General features: G+C 34.1%; 1 protein-coding gene and 2 long non-coding RNA genes across 3 annotated transcripts; 1 reads left to right on the plus strand and 2 right to left on the minus strand.

The window, feature by feature from the left end:
* Window positions 1–6,638: 6,638 nt before the first annotated feature.
* On the plus strand, window positions 6,639–8,334 carry LOC106431879. The gene is made up of 2 exons (XR_001286289.3): window positions 6,639–7,727; window positions 7,929–8,334. It is a non-coding gene; the product is annotated as an uncharacterized LOC106431879 (long non-coding RNA).
* A 4,672-nt stretch (window positions 8,335–13,006) lies between these two features.
* On the minus strand, window positions 13,007–16,251 carry LOC125580277. The gene is made up of 2 exons (XR_007318044.1): window positions 15,173–16,251; window positions 13,007–15,087 (listed from the first exon to the last, which is right to left on the minus strand). It is a non-coding gene; the product is annotated as an uncharacterized LOC125580277 (long non-coding RNA).
* A 1,033-nt stretch (window positions 16,252–17,284) lies between these two features.
* BNAC01G34970D (protein PHOTOSYSTEM I ASSEMBLY 2, chloroplastic) lies at window positions 17,285–18,202 on the minus strand. The gene is made up of 4 exons (XM_013872722.3): window positions 17,982–18,202; window positions 17,813–17,903; window positions 17,688–17,742; window positions 17,285–17,602 (listed from the first exon to the last, which is right to left on the minus strand). Exons 1-4 carry the CDS (start codon window positions 18,114–18,116, stop codon window positions 17,479–17,481), a joined length of 405 nt encoding a protein of 134 aa, XP_013728176.1. The 5' UTR covers window positions 18,117–18,202; the 3' UTR covers window positions 17,285–17,478.
* Window positions 18,203–18,255: the final 53 nt, after the last annotated feature.

Here is an 18,255-nt window from a genome sequence, read left to right on the forward strand (position 1 = left end):
CGTAGACGTAAGGACCATCCCGATCGATCCTCGAGTGGGGACCAGCTATGAACTCCTTACTTACTAGAGAAATGACATCCAGGTAGTTCCAAGCAATGTTGTTCGATCTGTCCAGTGCTACCTGGTGGTTCTCACAGTCTACACCCACATGTCTAAGGATCCGAGTAATCACTGCACCAAATCCACATGCATTGCTCTTGGATTTGGTTACTTTCCCCTTGTATCCTGCTAAGTTTGCGGCCAGCACCGCTCCCATGTTGAAGGCAGTAGCAGGTGGGAATGTAGAGTTTCCAAATGCCGGTAGCAAATGCCTCACACCTTGGTACAGGAGGCACAACTCCCATTGCGTGACTGATGCGGCTGTGGTTGTCCCGTATAGCAATGAGCCAATGAGGCGTGTCGCATATCTCAGTACTGGGCTCCGGATAAGTGACTCCTTTGCCTGAGAAGATCTATAAACCCCTGTGCCAATCGTTTCCCAGAAGTTCAACAGCTCTGAAGTCCAATAAAGACCATATGTCCTCTCCCCCGCACTCAATCCAAATAGTCCGCAGAGGTCTGTGAAAGATACCTCATAGTATACTTTCTGCACTACGAATGCCAGAAAACCTTCCTGATGGCTATCATCGGGACGGGTGACGTATGCGGATGCTATGAACTGGCGTACCAACTCCGGATAAGTGGGTTCCTTGAGGTTGCATAGTTGGCCTAGACCCATGTTCTGGAACAGTCCTTCAATGTCTGCTTTGATTCCCAATATTGTCATCGTCTCAGGACATGCTAGTTGTGTAGCCGGAACGGCTACCTTCTTCATGTTGTTGTAGTGGGTGGTATCAGACTTATCCCACTTCTTTGGCCTTTGCTTCTCCAGCTGTGACGAACCCGCTTCTTGTGTGTTTTTCTTTGCTGATGTTTTCGTGCGCTTCATTCTCTACAAAATAGAATCATTGCTCTCAACATGGTTATAATCAATTAAGAAGGCAAAGCTGAACATGAAAATGAAAAGCGAAATCGAGTTGTGATAAAAAAAAACGAAATTGAAAAAAATTCTCTATCCCTAAATCATCTCAAATCATGTTCCAAACTCGTTGATCACAGACAATTGTGTTCTATTCCATGTTTAAACATCTGTTTCATGCATATTTGATCAAGGAATCAACACGGAAATAAGAAATTCACAAAACCCAAAAAATTGCTCAAGAACACGATTTCAGAATGTGGAGATTCGCGGAGTATACCTGTCTTAGGGTGAAGACGAGTGTAGGAATCAGGTAGAGCTCGAAAAATCAAGTGGAATAGAGCCCAAAATTGTTCAAATCGGATGATTATAGAGAGAGAAAGGGGGGGCGAATTATAGGGGAAATCGGAGGGGATGAGAGTTCTAAGGTTTAGATCCAAAAAAGGTCGGGTTTTGCCTTATAATTCTGTTTTCCGAACACGCATCGATCGATGCGTTTTGTTTCTATAACGCATCGATCGATCACATTCTTACGGCCCGGGCCATCTTGGTAATCGATCGATGCGTTTTTGTTCTATAACGCATCGATCGATGCGTTTTTAAAAAAACATACAAGATTTTCCGAGGAAATTCCGAGGAACAATTCAGATTGTCGATCGATCGATGGGATACTCTCATCGATCGATCACAATCTTACGGCCCGGTCCATCCTAGTAATCGATCGATGCGTTTTTGTTCTATAACGCATCGATCGATGCATTTTTAAAAAAACATACAAGATTTTCCGAGGAAATTCCGAGGAACAATTCAGATTGTCGATAGATCGATGGGTTACTCTCATCGATCGATCACAATCTTACGGCCCCGTCCATCCTAGTAATCGATCGATGCGTTTTTGTTCTATAACGCATCGATCGATGCATTTTTAAAAAAACATACAAGATTTTCCGATGAAATTCCGAGGAACAATTCAGATTGTCGATAGATCGATGGGTTAATCTCATCGATCGATCACAATCTTACGGCCCGGTCCATCCTAGTAATCGATCGATGCGTTTTTGTTCTATAACGCATCGATCGATGCATTTTTAAAAAAACATACAAGATTTTCCGAGGAAATTCCGAGGAACAATTCAGATTGTCGATAGATCGATGTGATACTCTCATCGATCGATCACAATCTTACGGCCCGGGCCATCTTAGTAATCGATCGATTTGTTTTTGTTCAAAAACGCATCGATCGATGCGTTTTTTTAAAAAAAATACGTTTTGAAACCCCAAACACTAGTTCGTCGGAATTTCCTCGGAATATTCCGAGGAAATTTCGAGGAAGAAGAGGGTTTCCTCGGAGTTCCCTCGGAATAATCCGAGGAAATTCCGAGGAAATAGGGTTTTTAAACCGAAAACAACGTTTTGCCGTTTGAATAACACCTATATAACCCTTATTAAGTGTCTTACGTTCATTATGAAGTCAAAAATTTGTTCCTTACCGTATAATTAACACTTTTCCGATTGTATGAACGAAATCTCGCAACATAAGAGAAACACTTATACCTTTTAACGAACGGTAAAGGGAATACTTTCAATTAGTTTTGAAATTTGTTATTTCATGGTTTATGCTCATGTATACAAAGAATCCTCAATGGTATGCATTACAATTGTATAAGAAATGAAATACGGCAAAAAAAATTGATGTTTTGAAACCCCAAACACTAGTTCCTCGGTATTTCCTCGGAATATTCCGAGGAAATTCCGACGGATATTTTACTATCTGTCGGAATTTCCTCGGAATATTTTCATTTTACCGGGCAAATATTTCGCGAAAATTGAAATTAGAATTCCGACGGAATTCCGACGGATAATGTCCGTCGGACCCTAGGTTTTATAACCACGAGCCCCTTCTTCTTCCCCATTTCTCTCTTCTTCCTCTGCGCGACTCCTCTCTTTCTCTCCGGCGATTTCCCCCTGAAATCCGACGATATCTCCGGCGATCTCCCTCTTCTCTTACACAAATCATGTAAGGACCCTATCCCACTCTCTTAGGTTCTATTTGTTAGGTTTTTGTGTAGTTTTGATAGATTTTTGTTAGGGTGATTGGTTAGGATTGTGATTTGGTTGTATAATAGGTTTAGAATTGTGATTTGGTTGAATAATTTGTTTTGTTGAATTGATTTAGAATTTTTTTATAATTTTTTTTTTTTTGTATTTATAAAATCGATTTTTGTATATAAAATCGATTTTTGTATTTTACAAAACGATTTTTCTATATAAATTCGATTTTTTGGATTTTACAAAAAAAAATTTCTATATAAATTCGATTTTTTGGATTTTACAAAACATTTTAATTATTAAACAATTTTTATTTATTAAAACTATTTTTTGTTTATTAGAACTATTTTTATATATTTATTAAAAAATTTTAATATATATAAATCTTTTTCTGTGATTAAATTATTTGGGATTTTTTTTAATAAAAAAAATTAATTTATATATTTCTGTATTTATTAAATATATTTTTTTAATTTACAGGTCTCATGATGATCAGACCCGGCCTCGACAGCGTCGTGGTCGTGGTGGTACGGGGAGCCAGTCTCGGGATTCCAGCCATTTTCAGGATTCCCCTTCGCCCCACAGCTCCAACCATACATCTCCCTCTGCTGCACCCGCTCATGCTCCTCTCGCTCCCGCTGCTGCATCCGCTCCTGTTCCTCCGGGTCCTCCGGGAGTGATGAGGGTTGCGGAGTTGGTTCAACAGCCCGGTCGTGACCATCTTCCGTATCTCACTCCGTATCCACATGGACGGGGTCAAACATGGTAATTAAACATTTTTTTTTCTTTAAATTTGGATTCATTATTAACCGTTTGTTCTTTTAATAAGGTTCAACCGATCCGGGAACGGGATCAGCGCATGGATCAACCGTATGATGTACTCGGCCCTCGACAGTGGACATCCGACTTTCACTCACTTCCCAACCGACAAGCAGGTTCTGTGGTTTCGTCAGTTTGCGGTAAGTATTCTAATTTTTTACTTATATTTTTAATCTTTAATATAAATTTTCTACTAATTGTGTTTTTTTTTCAGCAAGAGTTCAACTGGAATTCCGATGAGACGCTCTTTATCTATCACCACTTCGTCCATAAAGTAATGGACAACTATGGGAAGCAGATCCACGAGTGGAAGAAGAAGTGGGAAATCAATAAGGTTCGATTTAATTTATTAAACAATTTTTTAATTTATTAAACTATTTTTTAATTTATTAAACTTTTTCTTTTTTTTTAATTAAAAGGTCCCAAAGTCGATGAACGACACGGTCTGGAAGGAGTTGTGTGCGCATTGGGATAAGGAGGAGACGAAAGAAACTTCTTCCACCAACTCCACCAACCGCAGGAGCGACCGTAAAGGAAAGGGCATCTACAAGCATAACTTGGGTGCTCAATCTATTGCCACTCTCGGAGATCGCATGGTAAGTTCAACCGCTTTTTCTTCAATTATTTGAGTTTCAGAATTTAAATTTATTGTGCATTTCTTCTAATTTCTAATGTTTCTTTAATTTTATGTTTTTTTTCAAGGCGGAAGAAAATGATGGCGAGCCGGTCGATGATCTCGCCCTAATGAGGAGGGCGTATACCAACAAGAAGACCGGCCAGATTGATGACGGTCTTGTGAGGGACGTGGTCGACCTGGTCCAAACTCAGGTGGTAGACGAAGTGTCTCAGCTTCAAACCGAGGATGACGCTTCGACGGCTTCGACCAACTTGTCCCGGTTTCGAATCAACGAAATCGTTGAATCCGTAAGTTCTTTTTTTTTTAAAGTTCAATTCATTTATTTCTTGGTTTAAATTTCTAAATTTGGCTTTTTTCTATTCAGTCGGTTCCAAAGAAGAAGGGACGTTTGTTCGGTTTGGGTCGTCGCACCCGGTCGGTTCCTCCTTCTTCTGCACCACCGCCCTTTGTTGATCCAGAAGTACTTACGGCTCAGTTGAAGGACAAAGATGATCGAATATCTTTGTTGGAGACCCAGATGGCGGCTCAACAGGCGGGCTATGAGGCACAGAGGAGGCTGAACCAGCAAATGATGGAGATGATGCAGAGGATGTACCCGAACGAGGTGTTCCCGGACGTGCCAGACCCGTAGTTTTTTTTTTCCCCAATCTCGGAATGTTTTATTTTTATTTGTGAAACTTTGAATATTAATTAGTATGATTTCAATTTTACTTTTAATTTCATATTTTCGAATTTAAATTTCAGAAATTTTATTTTTTCAAAAAAATTAATATTTTTTACATTCCGAGGAAATTAATTATATTTTTCACTAGATCGATCGATGCGTTTTTGAACAAAAACGCATTGATCGATCCGTTTTTTTTTTAAAATATAGCGAGGGACAACTCCCTCGGAAAATTCCGAGGAACGGATCCCTCGGAATATACCGACGGAACAGTTCCTCGGAATAAACCGAGGAAAAAGTCCGTCGGTATACTCCTATCGATCGATGTATATATGTCCAAACACGCATTGATCGATGAATTTCCGAGGAATTATCCCGACGAAGTTCTACCTCGGTATATTCCGAGGACTTTTCCGACAAACAAGGGATCCTCGGAATTTCCTCGGAAATTTATTTCCTCGGAATTCCGTCGGAAAATTCCGATGGATTTCAGAGGAAAAAAGAAATTCCGAGGAATTATTTCCGACGACGTGTTTCGTCGGAATTTAGTCGGAATAACGATATTCCGACGAAATTCCGACGATTTTTTCCCTCAGAATCCTTGATGTTTTCTTGTAGTGACCATTTACAGCCGTCGATGAGCTTTTTGTTCCAAAATTGAAGAGGGTTACGCATAAGTAACCTATTCCGTTAATTGTTCTCGCTTCTTATTATTTCTATTTTCTGGGGGGAATAATTTCCAATTGTAGCTGATTCATTGTCATAGATGGAAGATGTGCATAGTGTGCTTCCCTAAATACAACTTCGCCGCCGGAAGAACCCTATCAACGAGAAAATTTTATGTGGGGAAATTTTTGGATCTCTAAACTTTTTGGATGAGTAATGCACGGTACGTTGGATGAGGAATGCACGGTACGTTGGATGATTTCACTGGTTAGTGTCTCTGCGACTCATAATTCAGTGTTGATATTTTGAGTTTATTGATAAATTATATTAGTATATCCTAAGAGCTTATTTTCTCGTTTATGATACATGTTAGGAATGCGACCTAGCCAATAACATTCTTTCTACTCTTTAACAGTACTTATATGTTATTTGGTAGGAGAAACATGTTCTATAGTGATAACTTGTTGATTAAACAACAACTTGCATTATAACGATTACTGTTTCTCCTTTTGCTTTAACTTTGATGATATATATGTTGTGTAGATGCCGTAGAAATAATAATTGTAGGCGGTAACTGTATCTGAAAACGGTAATAATAGTTGCAAGCCGTAACAGCATAGTTATATGTTAAGGTTTACACGTAACCTGTACTATACTGTATGTATAACTAATATAGTTAGACATTAAGGTTCATGCGTAGCATGTACTATACTGTATGTATAACTATAGTAGCTGTAGTAGACAGTAACATCATTGTTAGAAGTCAAGTTAGTTGTTAGAAGTAGCAGAGAAATGAGTTGGCTTTCCACCATTCATTCATTCTCATTCGTGTAGGTTATGGACACACTTATGTTCTCCCTAGTGCTGCAAGGGAGCCACAATGATGTATCAAGATGTGGCTGCTGGTTAGCCGAAACTGGATGGCCCTATATTACATATAGTGTCCTATGGGTCACCCCTCTATGTGTTAGATTTCCTTTGTTGAACCATTTATGTTGTAACCCATCTTTGTATTATATTGTTATGTCTTAAGCACTTAGCAGCTATAAATTTCTTTGTCGTATGCATGTCATCGCTATCTATAACTTCTATTAATAGTCACAAGTAGCTTTGGTACCTCAAGTATTATGGTTGTCGAATAATTTGTATCATGTTAGTACCAATACGTCAAGTTGTCTGAAAATATAATTTATGTTCACAACACTAATTTATCAATCTGGAAAGTACTGATGATCTTTCTTATCTACTTAATTAGTTATTTGAAAGTGAAATTTGTACCACATACACCTACATTAATATAATCAAGTGTATCCAGTAATTTTTTATCTTTGTCTATATTGTTATAAACCACTATTAGATATATATTATTAACAACTTTGTTCCAGCATTGTAGCTAATTTTTAAGTCTTCCAATTTCTCGTACCACCTATCTATATAAGTTAAAAATGACATTTGTATTGTAGTCATAATGACTCAAGTTATATTAACTCTTCCACATAATAGATAAAAATAATTTTATCCACTAACATTTAACTGAAGAAGCTATTTCACATATTAACAACAATTTATATCACTAGGCGTTAACAGATTAGTTAAAAGCCTTTAATAAATAAATATACATGATGCGTATACAGTTACCATCAACATATATGTATATTTTCAGCAACAAGCCTAATCGGTAGTCTGCCATAAGATATTTTCAACCAAATATGGCAAAATCTTCTACAGTCTATAGTATGATTCATGAAATAATATGTGGTGTAAAATCAACCAACAAGCAAAACTATATCTGAACAGAAACCTATCATATATCTAGACCATATCCCTCGACCACTTACGGCTGTACTATAATTGTCAACGTGGCCAAGCAAAAATGATAGAATCGGAAACACGAGAAAATAGCTACAGAAAAATTGAGTTTTTCACGCATATGGGTATGTAGCTAATTTTTGTTTCTCATGGGTATATTCACTCAATTGACTCTTTTTTTTTGGCAAAAGATTGCTTAATATTTAATTCTTCTGGGTTTTTCTCTTTCTTTAAAACTCTTTTTCGTTTCTTAATTTGTTCTCTGGTTCATGTTAGATCTAAAAGGCGATGTTAACTATACTGATTGAGAATTCTTCCTCTAATAGATATAGCTCTTACCGAGTACATGGGAAAAGAAGAGAGAATGACAAGAAATGTGTTTGAATTATAAGATTAAGGTTGTAGTCAACGCTTGAGTTTTGCCACATAGAGTAAGGAGCAGTGAAAGGGAATCATAGGTAGACGGAGGTGAGTAGGTAGGAGGTGTGAACCACATTTTCGGTGGAGAGATCGGATTTGGCGGAGAATCACAACGTCGGTGGCCTTGCCGAGACACCAAATAGGAATTGTATGTTGTTTTGGAATGAAAGGTAATATTTAGAATAGTCATACTTATAAAGTTATATCCGGCTAAACTACCATTTTAATCATATACATTAAGATTTGTTAAAAAGCTAATTCTATGTTAGCCAAACACGTAAATCTAATCATATTTTTGTGATTTATTAGACATTTAATTTTTTTTATCCGAAATGATACAAAATAACAACCATCAATGGATCAAATAGCCGGTAAATATAAATTGAATACCGGCTAACATGTAAATTATCCATGTAAATCAGCATAAACAATGCTAATTTAAAAAGAATCCATATAAGTGAAAATATAACCATGCTAACTTACATATGAACTAGATATTAATTTATTCTATACCCTAACAAAGATAGTCAGATTTACTTAGTGCTCATACACTTTCCCTTTCTTCTTCAACTATTGATTTACGATTACTAAAACCATGGAAAATAATTTTCTCATCCAGTTCTTCATGTGTTTCTTTTCTTTGTTTTTTGTTTTCATCAAATTGTTTTTTTCCTATGTTTTGATAATTAACTTCGTCTGTTTTATGACTTATATATATATGACCCTATTAAAATTTCTTTCCAGATTTTTTCTAATTATTGTTCAAAAAGGTTCATCTGACTAAATTTGTTTTCACATTCGTTTTGTAAAGTTTGACTCGACCTGAAAATCTTCAAATGTAGAGGAACAAAAAAAATGACAAACTTCAGAAAAGATAACGGAAAATCTTTGTTTGGTTTGTGATGGTGAATGAATGTGATTAAACATATTTTTCCGTTTTGTTAAGATGAAGAAGCTGGGGAAAATGACTAAGGAAGAAGATAGTTACGGTAGAGAGAGAATGAAACAATGTTTGTGAAATTTATTTTTATCTTTATCGTATATATACATAATAATTAATTTTATTAAATACATGAGACATAGAGTTATCAGTGTCATTTAACACCATTTTGAGTTGAGTTTGACCCATATTTTCAGTTTTTTCTATCGTTGCAAATTTTGAAATTATCTACTATTTTCTGTGCAATTGACTAAATAAATCTTTTAATTAGTAATATATATATTAATAAATAATTATAAAATATTTATGTCTGCATGTGCAAACAAAATATATAGTAATAAATAAACTACAAAGACAAAAAAAAAATATCTGCGAAGACTGACTTTTTATTTCTTTGTTCGTTTTATTACGGTTCTGCCTTTTTGGTTCCTTTAATGAGAATAAATAAAGAGGTTACTATCTAATAAATATTTGAAAATAAAGGGAAATAGATTATACTATTTTGTGTTTTTTCCTTCATGATTCTTTTCATAAATAAATAAAAATTGTTTTGTCGCATATATGTAACTTAAGGATGAAAACTAAGAAAATAACATTATTAAATTATGATAAAAAGCTTACTTGAGAATTTTAGCGTAAATCTTCGGATAAGTTTAAATAAAACTGTCAAATAGAAATAATAATAAAGTAACCAATAATTTTTTTTGATTACATAACATTGATATAATATATATAAAATCTTCATGATGTAAGCAACACCATTAAAAATATTGTACCTAATCGAATGATAGAAACCACCAAACTTACATATATTCAATGAAGAAAAATATATGAAGAAATCAAAATTCATGTAGTACTTAAATCAATATATTTTACATATACAATATAAAACCACGGAAAGTGAAATATTGAGAATATAAGTTAAATCGAAGACATAGCACCATATTCACACTAATCATTTTTGACATCATCTTATTTTTAACTACTACTAGATCCTTTCTCCGCGCTACGCGCGGATAATATATTTAAATTTGTTATATTTATCATTTTTATTTGTATGAAAATTTTTGTATATTAAATTATATATAATTAGTTTTTAAATTTTATTTTTTTATATTTTTAGTTTAAAGTAAATATTTTTATTATATGTAACACAATTAACTAATAAAATATGAAGAATTAAGTCCGAGATTTTAGAGTTATGTATTAAAATTATGTATAGAACATAAATTATCTTAGTTTAAAAGATCGGAATCTCATCTCGAATAAATTCACGAAACGAAAAAAGTACTTCAATCCTATAAAACCCCCTTTTCAAGAAAAAAGCGTACTTAATAATATTTATTTTACGTGTAATAGTTGAAAAATGACAATTGAATATCGATCTAGAATATTATTTTAATATATCTAATGGTAAAATATTAATTGTAATTAACAAATTTTTGAATTTTGTAAGATTACATGAATTAGAAGTCTTTAAAATCTAAAATCTATTTTATTAACATAATATATTTCTTATTCATTTATTATTTTGACGTTACAAAATATTGCTTTATTTTAATTTGTATATTAACTTTTTAATAATTTACAAGTAATTTTAAAATTATCAAGAATATAATATATTTAAAATTATTTATTTATATATATATCCAAATATGATGTCTCATTTTTATGTGTGTTTGCGTTGAGCATATTTAATTTGTAGTTTGTATATTTAATACCTTGTTGCGTGCCGTTCTATGGTTTTAATAAATGTGTTGTCATTTCATTTTTTATTACTACTAACATGATTTTTTAGTGATCAGTGATAATGTATTTTTAACGTTATGTATTTTTTTTATCGTATATTTTCTAACTCTTCATGCTGACACTTTTTTAGAATCATTTTAATTAGATAATATGTTTAAAGATGTAAATAAAATTGTGTATGTTGTAAATCTAGACTTTTTAGTGTAACTGAGCACTTTCAGTTATGAAAATTATATTATGATTTTATTTTACTAAATCTTTCTTTCTGTGTATATTTTTTGTTTTATTTTGTATTTTTACAATTTTATTGCCTTATTCTTTAATTGCAGAGAATTGCTATTTTTAATTTTTGTTTCATATACCTTAAAAGTCTTCGGTTGATTTTTGTTTGTTTTCTTTCTCTAATTACAATGTACAGTTTGACTGTTTCTTTTTTTTTTGGATCAAACTACTAATATCATGAGATAGAAAAGTTTAAACTCCAACAATGGAGTGAATATTTGTGCTAGAGAAAACTGATTTAGCCACTAATATAGTGAGATATTATAATATTAGAAGGTATGGAAACTCTTCTCTGTTGTCCTACGCTGGACATAATTAAGTTGTTATCAATTGATTCTATATTTGTGATAACTGGAAATACATCTTTATGTCTTCCTTACATTATCCTTAATTGGTTTATGGTTCGACCATTTCTAATATACTGAGAGTAACATAATATTAGATGTTGATTATCTTCTTCCAATTAGGAATGCACAGAATGAGAGAAATTCAAGGTGATACCACTTTACAATTTTGTCCTCATATCTATATAGAGTTAGTTTATAGATTACTCTATATGTTTCAAAATGTAATCAGTTTTAATTAAAATGTGTAATATTTAAAAGTTATTACTTTAGAAAACTATCATTTAATATATAAATTTAATCAATTACACAGTAATTTACATAATTTAATTGGCCACACAATATCCAATAAATATAAAGTTACATTGAAATATAAAAACAATTTATTTAGTGAAACAAAAAATACTTTTAAACCATTATATTATAAAACAAAGAAAATATTCAAATCATATTGAAACATTCATAAGAATCAGAAAAGCTGAAATCTCAATGTCGATCATTTACGTCGGCCATGCTTTAGACCATCTCCAATGTATTCCTCTATTTTTTTCTCTAAAATAGAGGAATTTCATAATAGAGATGGATTGTCTCCGATGCATTTTCCTATTTTCTCTCCTGAAAAAAAATATTCTTGATATATTCTTTTTTAAGTTTACAAATAATATTTTTTATTTCTGAAAGTTGAAAACCAGCCCAATTTATTTTAGTATTTTATAAAATTATGATATTATTTACACTAAATATTTCTTTACAAACTATTATGTAAATAAAAAAATATAATTATATTTATATAAATAATATATTTCACTAAAAAAAATTTTCGGTTATAATTGTTTAAGTAAAAAGTTAAAGGATCATTTTGTAAAAACAAATAGAGTAGGTGACATGGCAAAAATATAGTTTCTCATTGGCCGATTATTTTCACCTACGTGGAGACTCTATCTAATATAGCATAGCTAAAATACATTTTAAAATTTGCTTGAATGTTCCAAATAATGAACTTATTAAAATATCTACATTAATAAAATATTAAATTGTAATAAATTATGAGTTATTCAAGTTCATGAGTTCAATGTCAAATATTAAACTTTAGATTTTGTGTAAGTAGAGTGAACCATTACCATGGTAAAATAACTGAAACTAATTTTCATATGTAGCTATACATTTTATCCAAAAATATATATGTAGTTTTGTACTTGCAATAGTAGTCAGAAGAAACTTACAAAAACAGAAGTTGTTGTTGAGAGCTTAAGCAGATTTCTATATTCTTTGATTATTGTGTTTTTATCCTTGATCCAACTCCCAAGTGAATGTTACTGGTTAAAGTAATTTCTGACAACTTAAACATGTCAAGAATCATACACACTGGCCATTTCTTATATTTGTTATTGGGTAATTTCATGAGAAAATGCCAAAAAGGTCAATACGCCTATTACATTAACATCATAGTATATTTTCTTATTCCGTTTTCTAACTACCTAGAATTAAAAACTACTTTTTTTTGCTGAATAGTAGCTAGAAAAACCTTATATAGGCTGAATAAGCTGAAGGTTATCTGCCATGTACTTATGCCAAGCTATCAAGAAAAATATGTGAAACTTTGGTAGATAAACCACAAACTATCAAAAGAAGGTCGTATATAATTCTGCAGAATATGTTTATTTGCTATGTTTAGAAGAGGGGGAATCTTGTATGTAATTACTATTACTGAATTGTCATTTCCTAAAGACAACCTTTGAATACATCCCAAAACTATAAGACTGATAATTTCTTTGTTAGCCAAGTGAAACCCATTCTAGTTGCAGATTTCTAGCATAAGAGAAATTCAAGTACATTTATAAGAGGAAACACATAAAAGAAGAAATAATAATAATTACATGAATGATGAATCCAGACAAACCAAACAACAGTACTTGTCGTTGAACAAACATTATTTTTCTTATAAACTCCAAGTCTCCAACAATTGCATACAGAAAAAAAGTCATGAGAAAAACGCTCTACAAAGTTTCAAAATTTTCTGGTTGACTCTTTTCTTTCTGTAAACATCAAAGATGTCTCCACCTCGAGCTTGTACAACGTGTTTTTTGGTTGCTTGGAAGTAACAGCAATCCTCTTCGTCCACCAGCTCAAAATTCAGATTATACTTTGTCACTGAATTTGTTGTTTTGATTCTTATGCGATGGCATCAGATCATATGGTGCCTTTTAAATAACCAAGATGGTCACTAAACTGAGAAGTACCTTCTGATTTTAGAGCAGAGGCTTCCCAGTTAACACACCGGGTAAACTGTAAATCTCTGGGGATTCAGGGTGACTTTCACCGCAAGAAACAAAGTCGTGAACTTCGTTTCCATTGAACTGCACACTATTTCCTTCTCCATTTGCCTTTCCTTCATCAAAACCCTCTGTCCAACCGCCTCTTCTAACAACCCAAAAGAAGAATAAGTATTAGACATGAGCACATAACCACAAGTGTCATCTGGATCCAGGTTCATCAAACATTTTACTGCTTGCTGAGCAACCTCAACTTTTCCTGCAAGCACAAAGATAAGAACTCCATATAATAGTGTCTTCTTACACCATTATGGTCATTATTACTCTCTTCTTGAAACTCTTTACTTTTTGGACCCCAACACAATGGTTTTGTGATTCCTGAGCTTAATTCTTTAAATTCTCAGCTTTGCTCTTTGCTTCTCCAAGCTTTGACTGCGTCTTATAGGCTTGATTACCAACTAATGCTAGCTTAATCAAATCAAATATGGCCGTTAAATACGCAACAATATCTATTTTGTTGACTGTGACTATGACTTGCTCCACACCAAAAGCTATAAGAACCCGTGTATGCTCCTTGTCTGCCCTTTCAAATTATCTAAGCCCGCTTCAAAAGCACCAATAGTTGCATCTATGACCAGAATCACAGCAAGTTCGGAACCATGAGCTAGGTATAATACTGAACTCCTAAAAGTACACCACCACAGTTCTGTTGAAGGAGTGTGTTCAATTTATTTTTAAAATTTGACCGAATAAGTGAAAATCAAAGCAACAAAATGTTTGATGAGGGCTTACGGGGAAATGAGAAAATGGACTACAACTCGAGTAGTTGCGGTGACGTTGTTGAGAGCCGAGCCTTGGACAGACTGTATGTGGCCTACAACATCTACAAATAAATAAACTGGTTTGAAATGGTAACAACAACAACCAAAGCTCTCTGGTGCAAAAAAAAAAGCTTCTTCATTCCCAAGAACCTATGCATCCACGCTAGCCTTAGAACCAGTTACAATATTCCACGGATAAAACTACAATTCAGACCCAAAAGAAACAAAGGAAGAAAAAAATAGATGAACTCCAAGCATTTAGATGGGACTTACTTCTCTCTCAGGCTTGGGAACACAACATTTGACTAAGCATCATTTGTTTATGGTCCTCAGCTTCCTTATACATATGTTCCAGTCAGAGAATAGATTAGTTCCAAAATGGGGAATCAAATCAATTTCCTTCAACTAATAGACACACACACTTTTTAGCATCTTCTGGTTCTCTGTCTTGATCTGGATTCTACATTGATGAATTCCATGAATCCCCCTTCTAATTAGGTTAGTTCAAGATGAGGCAAAAATATTTTAAAATGAAAAATTTCCCAATTGAAAAAATAAAACCGGCATAAGTGAAGGTTACGAAAAAATATAGTACCATGTCGAGCCATGAGCTCTTGCTTTCTGCTATGTCTAGTAGCTTCTGTTTAGGGATCAGCCTACACAGAAGAAATATAAGAGACATATTAATAAAACATCAAATTGCAAACATCGTGTTTTCAAATAAAACCCAGCTATTGTTACCATGTTTCCATGTCAGGATCTATGCGGCAGAAGGATCCACTGTTGATTGCTTCGGTAGTCCATGACGCTAGCGCTGAGGGGATCTGGCCGATATTGACAGTATATACTTCTAGATCTAGAAAATGGAAAGGCTTGGTTCAGATTTAGACTGAACTATTGATTTCAAAATTCACTATACCTTTGGCGGGTGGATTTGTAGCCGGAGCTTTTACCAGATCTTCACTACCTTTTGAAAATGGCTTCCTAAGTTCACATGAACTGGAATGAAAATCACCAGAACTCCACTTGTACGGCGTCGTAGTAGCTTAACTAAACAACCAACACAAACATCCCTCTGTCTTTAAAAAGGACTCTTAGAAACTGGTACGTGAAAATACATCAAAAATATCTTCAAATATTATGGAAACGACTATACCATTATAAACATACACAAAAGGAGCCAGAATAGACTAAAGGCAAGGAATCTGGAGCCGCTGTGAAAAGAAATTGAATTTGTCAGGATATAGAGAGAAAGCAGTTGAAACAAAAAGATGAAACAGATAAATCCAAGGAAACATACGATGGGCTCTTCATATTCTTTTGAACTTATGTATTCGACATGGCTGGCTGAGGACGTTTAAATTCTCTTTCAAGCTTCGGTAAAGAATAAAAACTCTAACATGGTGTGAGATTGTTGAATTACAATGCAAGAGGAGACTTGCCGGAGGATTGAACTGATTTCATGGCCATCGATCCAAGTTGTTGAATATGATTCCATGAAAGCTTTGACGACGGGTTTATATAAGAGCAAGAGAGGAAGGTGGAAGGAGCATAAAGGAATAATTAAGAGTGGGTTGCGAGTAAAACGGTCAGGATTGGAGGAATTTGGAACGATGAAGACATATGAATTCATCGACTCAGCCTCGGCTGTTTTAGGGTTTCTTTCGAATTGGGTTTATGGGCCAACTACTTCAATTTACGGATCAAGCAAAAAGCAGCACAACACCAGTGTGACGTGGACAAATAAACTCACCCTATTGGCTAATTTAAAATGAGGACGTGGATAGCTTCTCTACTCCTCATATAACCCTTTTAGTATTAGTTAGATTTAGGTAAATTTGGTCAAACATATATGAATATAAAAATTTGTTTTATTAAAAAACAGAAAATAATAATAAAATAAAATAGTAAAATATCATAAATTATGATACACACAAAAAAAAAAATCCAAAACACGTCATAATAAAGACTAATGTCAAACATTAAATTAAAGATATAATATCGCCAAATGTGGCATGCTTGTTACCATTTCAACATATTTATAATCATTATATTTAATATTCAAACCATTATAAGTTTCAAAGTATTTTTAAATGTTAAAAGACCAATTATAAATGTTATGGACCATTTGCTGAAAATTTATAAACCACTCCTCAAAAATTAATATGCATTCCAAGAATTTTAGAAACACCTTCTTACACCTCCCGTAGTTTTAAAAAAGAAATTTGAACCTATAACAAAAAAAAACTATATTTCATCAACTAACCATTTCACTCCTTAATTCCTCTTTTTTCTTCCTTTCTTTCTCTACCCTCTTACTACAAAACTAATATTTTCTTCAATATAGTCATTCAACAAATTAACCCTAAAAGTGCAGCCTTAACCCATCAGCTGCTGCTACTCCATCATGATGCAGTTTCAACTTGCCTACGTCTATATTTTGTTGTATTAGTAAACTATCTATCATACATGACTGTGTAAGTTGCTGTACAGTTACAGTGCCTCGTCCTAATGCACAGTTTGTTTCAGACTGCAAACTATATGCGAGTGTGAATGTATGGTTTACATGACTAACTTATCTAGTAAACAAAACAATTCCATGATCTTCCCACCCACAGAATGCTACTGCTATAAACCTACACTGAATTTTGGAAAAAAAAAAAAAAAGAGAACAAAGGGAAAGAGATGACAATGTTTCATCCGCAAAGATGATTCTTCAACACTTTTCAATTACATCTCTCTCTTCACACATGCAATGACTCAATAGTTATACCAGAGGCTGGAGAGCACTGGTTCATATGTGCCGTGGACGGCCACTATGGAATGGCCAGAAGCTAAATATTGCAACTCTTCTACCCAAGTAAAGAGAAGACATTAATTATTGTAGCGTTCTTACAGAGAAAAGAATTACACTTAAAAGTGACAGACATTTAACACACTAAAACCAAACAAGTCTGGAGCAAACATATCAAAACATACTAAAGTCTTCACTGAACATATACAAAAAGAAACTGGTAAGGAAACATCACCACCACCGTTTCAGCAACTCATAACTGTGGATCCACGTCATCGTGTTTGTTCAAGAAGCGGAAACCCATAATGTATCTGTACTCTCCGGTGCCAAGACAGCGAGAGCATTCACATAAACCACTCCCTCCACAGCTCCTGCACCTGTGACCAAACACCCCAAAAAGTCTTTAACTTTCTGAATCAAACATGAGAGATACAATACAAAGACTCAACAACATGTTTTTACCATTTGGGCCACTCTCCTCTTGGAAGCATCTCCATATCCACGCAGTTAGTCCTCCCTTTGAATCATACAACACGATGAGACAATTGAAGAGTTGAGAAACAGAGAGAAGATTTCTAGTTAGTTACCTTTCCCGCTACAATTGAAACAGTCGACTCTTCCAGTTCCATGGCAGATTACGCATCGACCCTTCTCCTTTCTACTCGTCTTAGCGCCACACTGTTAATCTCAGAGCTCAAAGCTTATTCTCGTTTTATTATCAAACTCTGGAGATAGAAGTTGAGGAGAATTTTTCACCTGAGTTGTGACTATCCATGAAGGTTTGTTGAGATAAATTCTCGGTTTTTCCTGCGAAGATTTTGAATTCGGAACGCCTTCCTCTCGCCGGACAGCCATCGCCGCCGGCAGCCGGAGACACGCGCTCGCCGCCATCTGTGTGCTTCTTCAGCCGACACAACTGAAAATCTATTCCCTTTCTCTGTTCCTAGTCAATCTACTATCTTCGGCTTAAGGCCCATATCTCTATTGGGCCTGTATTAGAATTGGCCCTCAAGTCACCAACATTGAGATA

This window comes from Brassica napus, chromosome C1 (assembly GCF_020379485.1).
Source record: "Brassica napus cultivar Da-Ae chromosome C1, Da-Ae, whole genome shotgun sequence".
NCBI classification, from domain to species: domain Eukaryota; kingdom Viridiplantae; phylum Streptophyta; class Magnoliopsida; order Brassicales; family Brassicaceae; genus Brassica; species Brassica napus.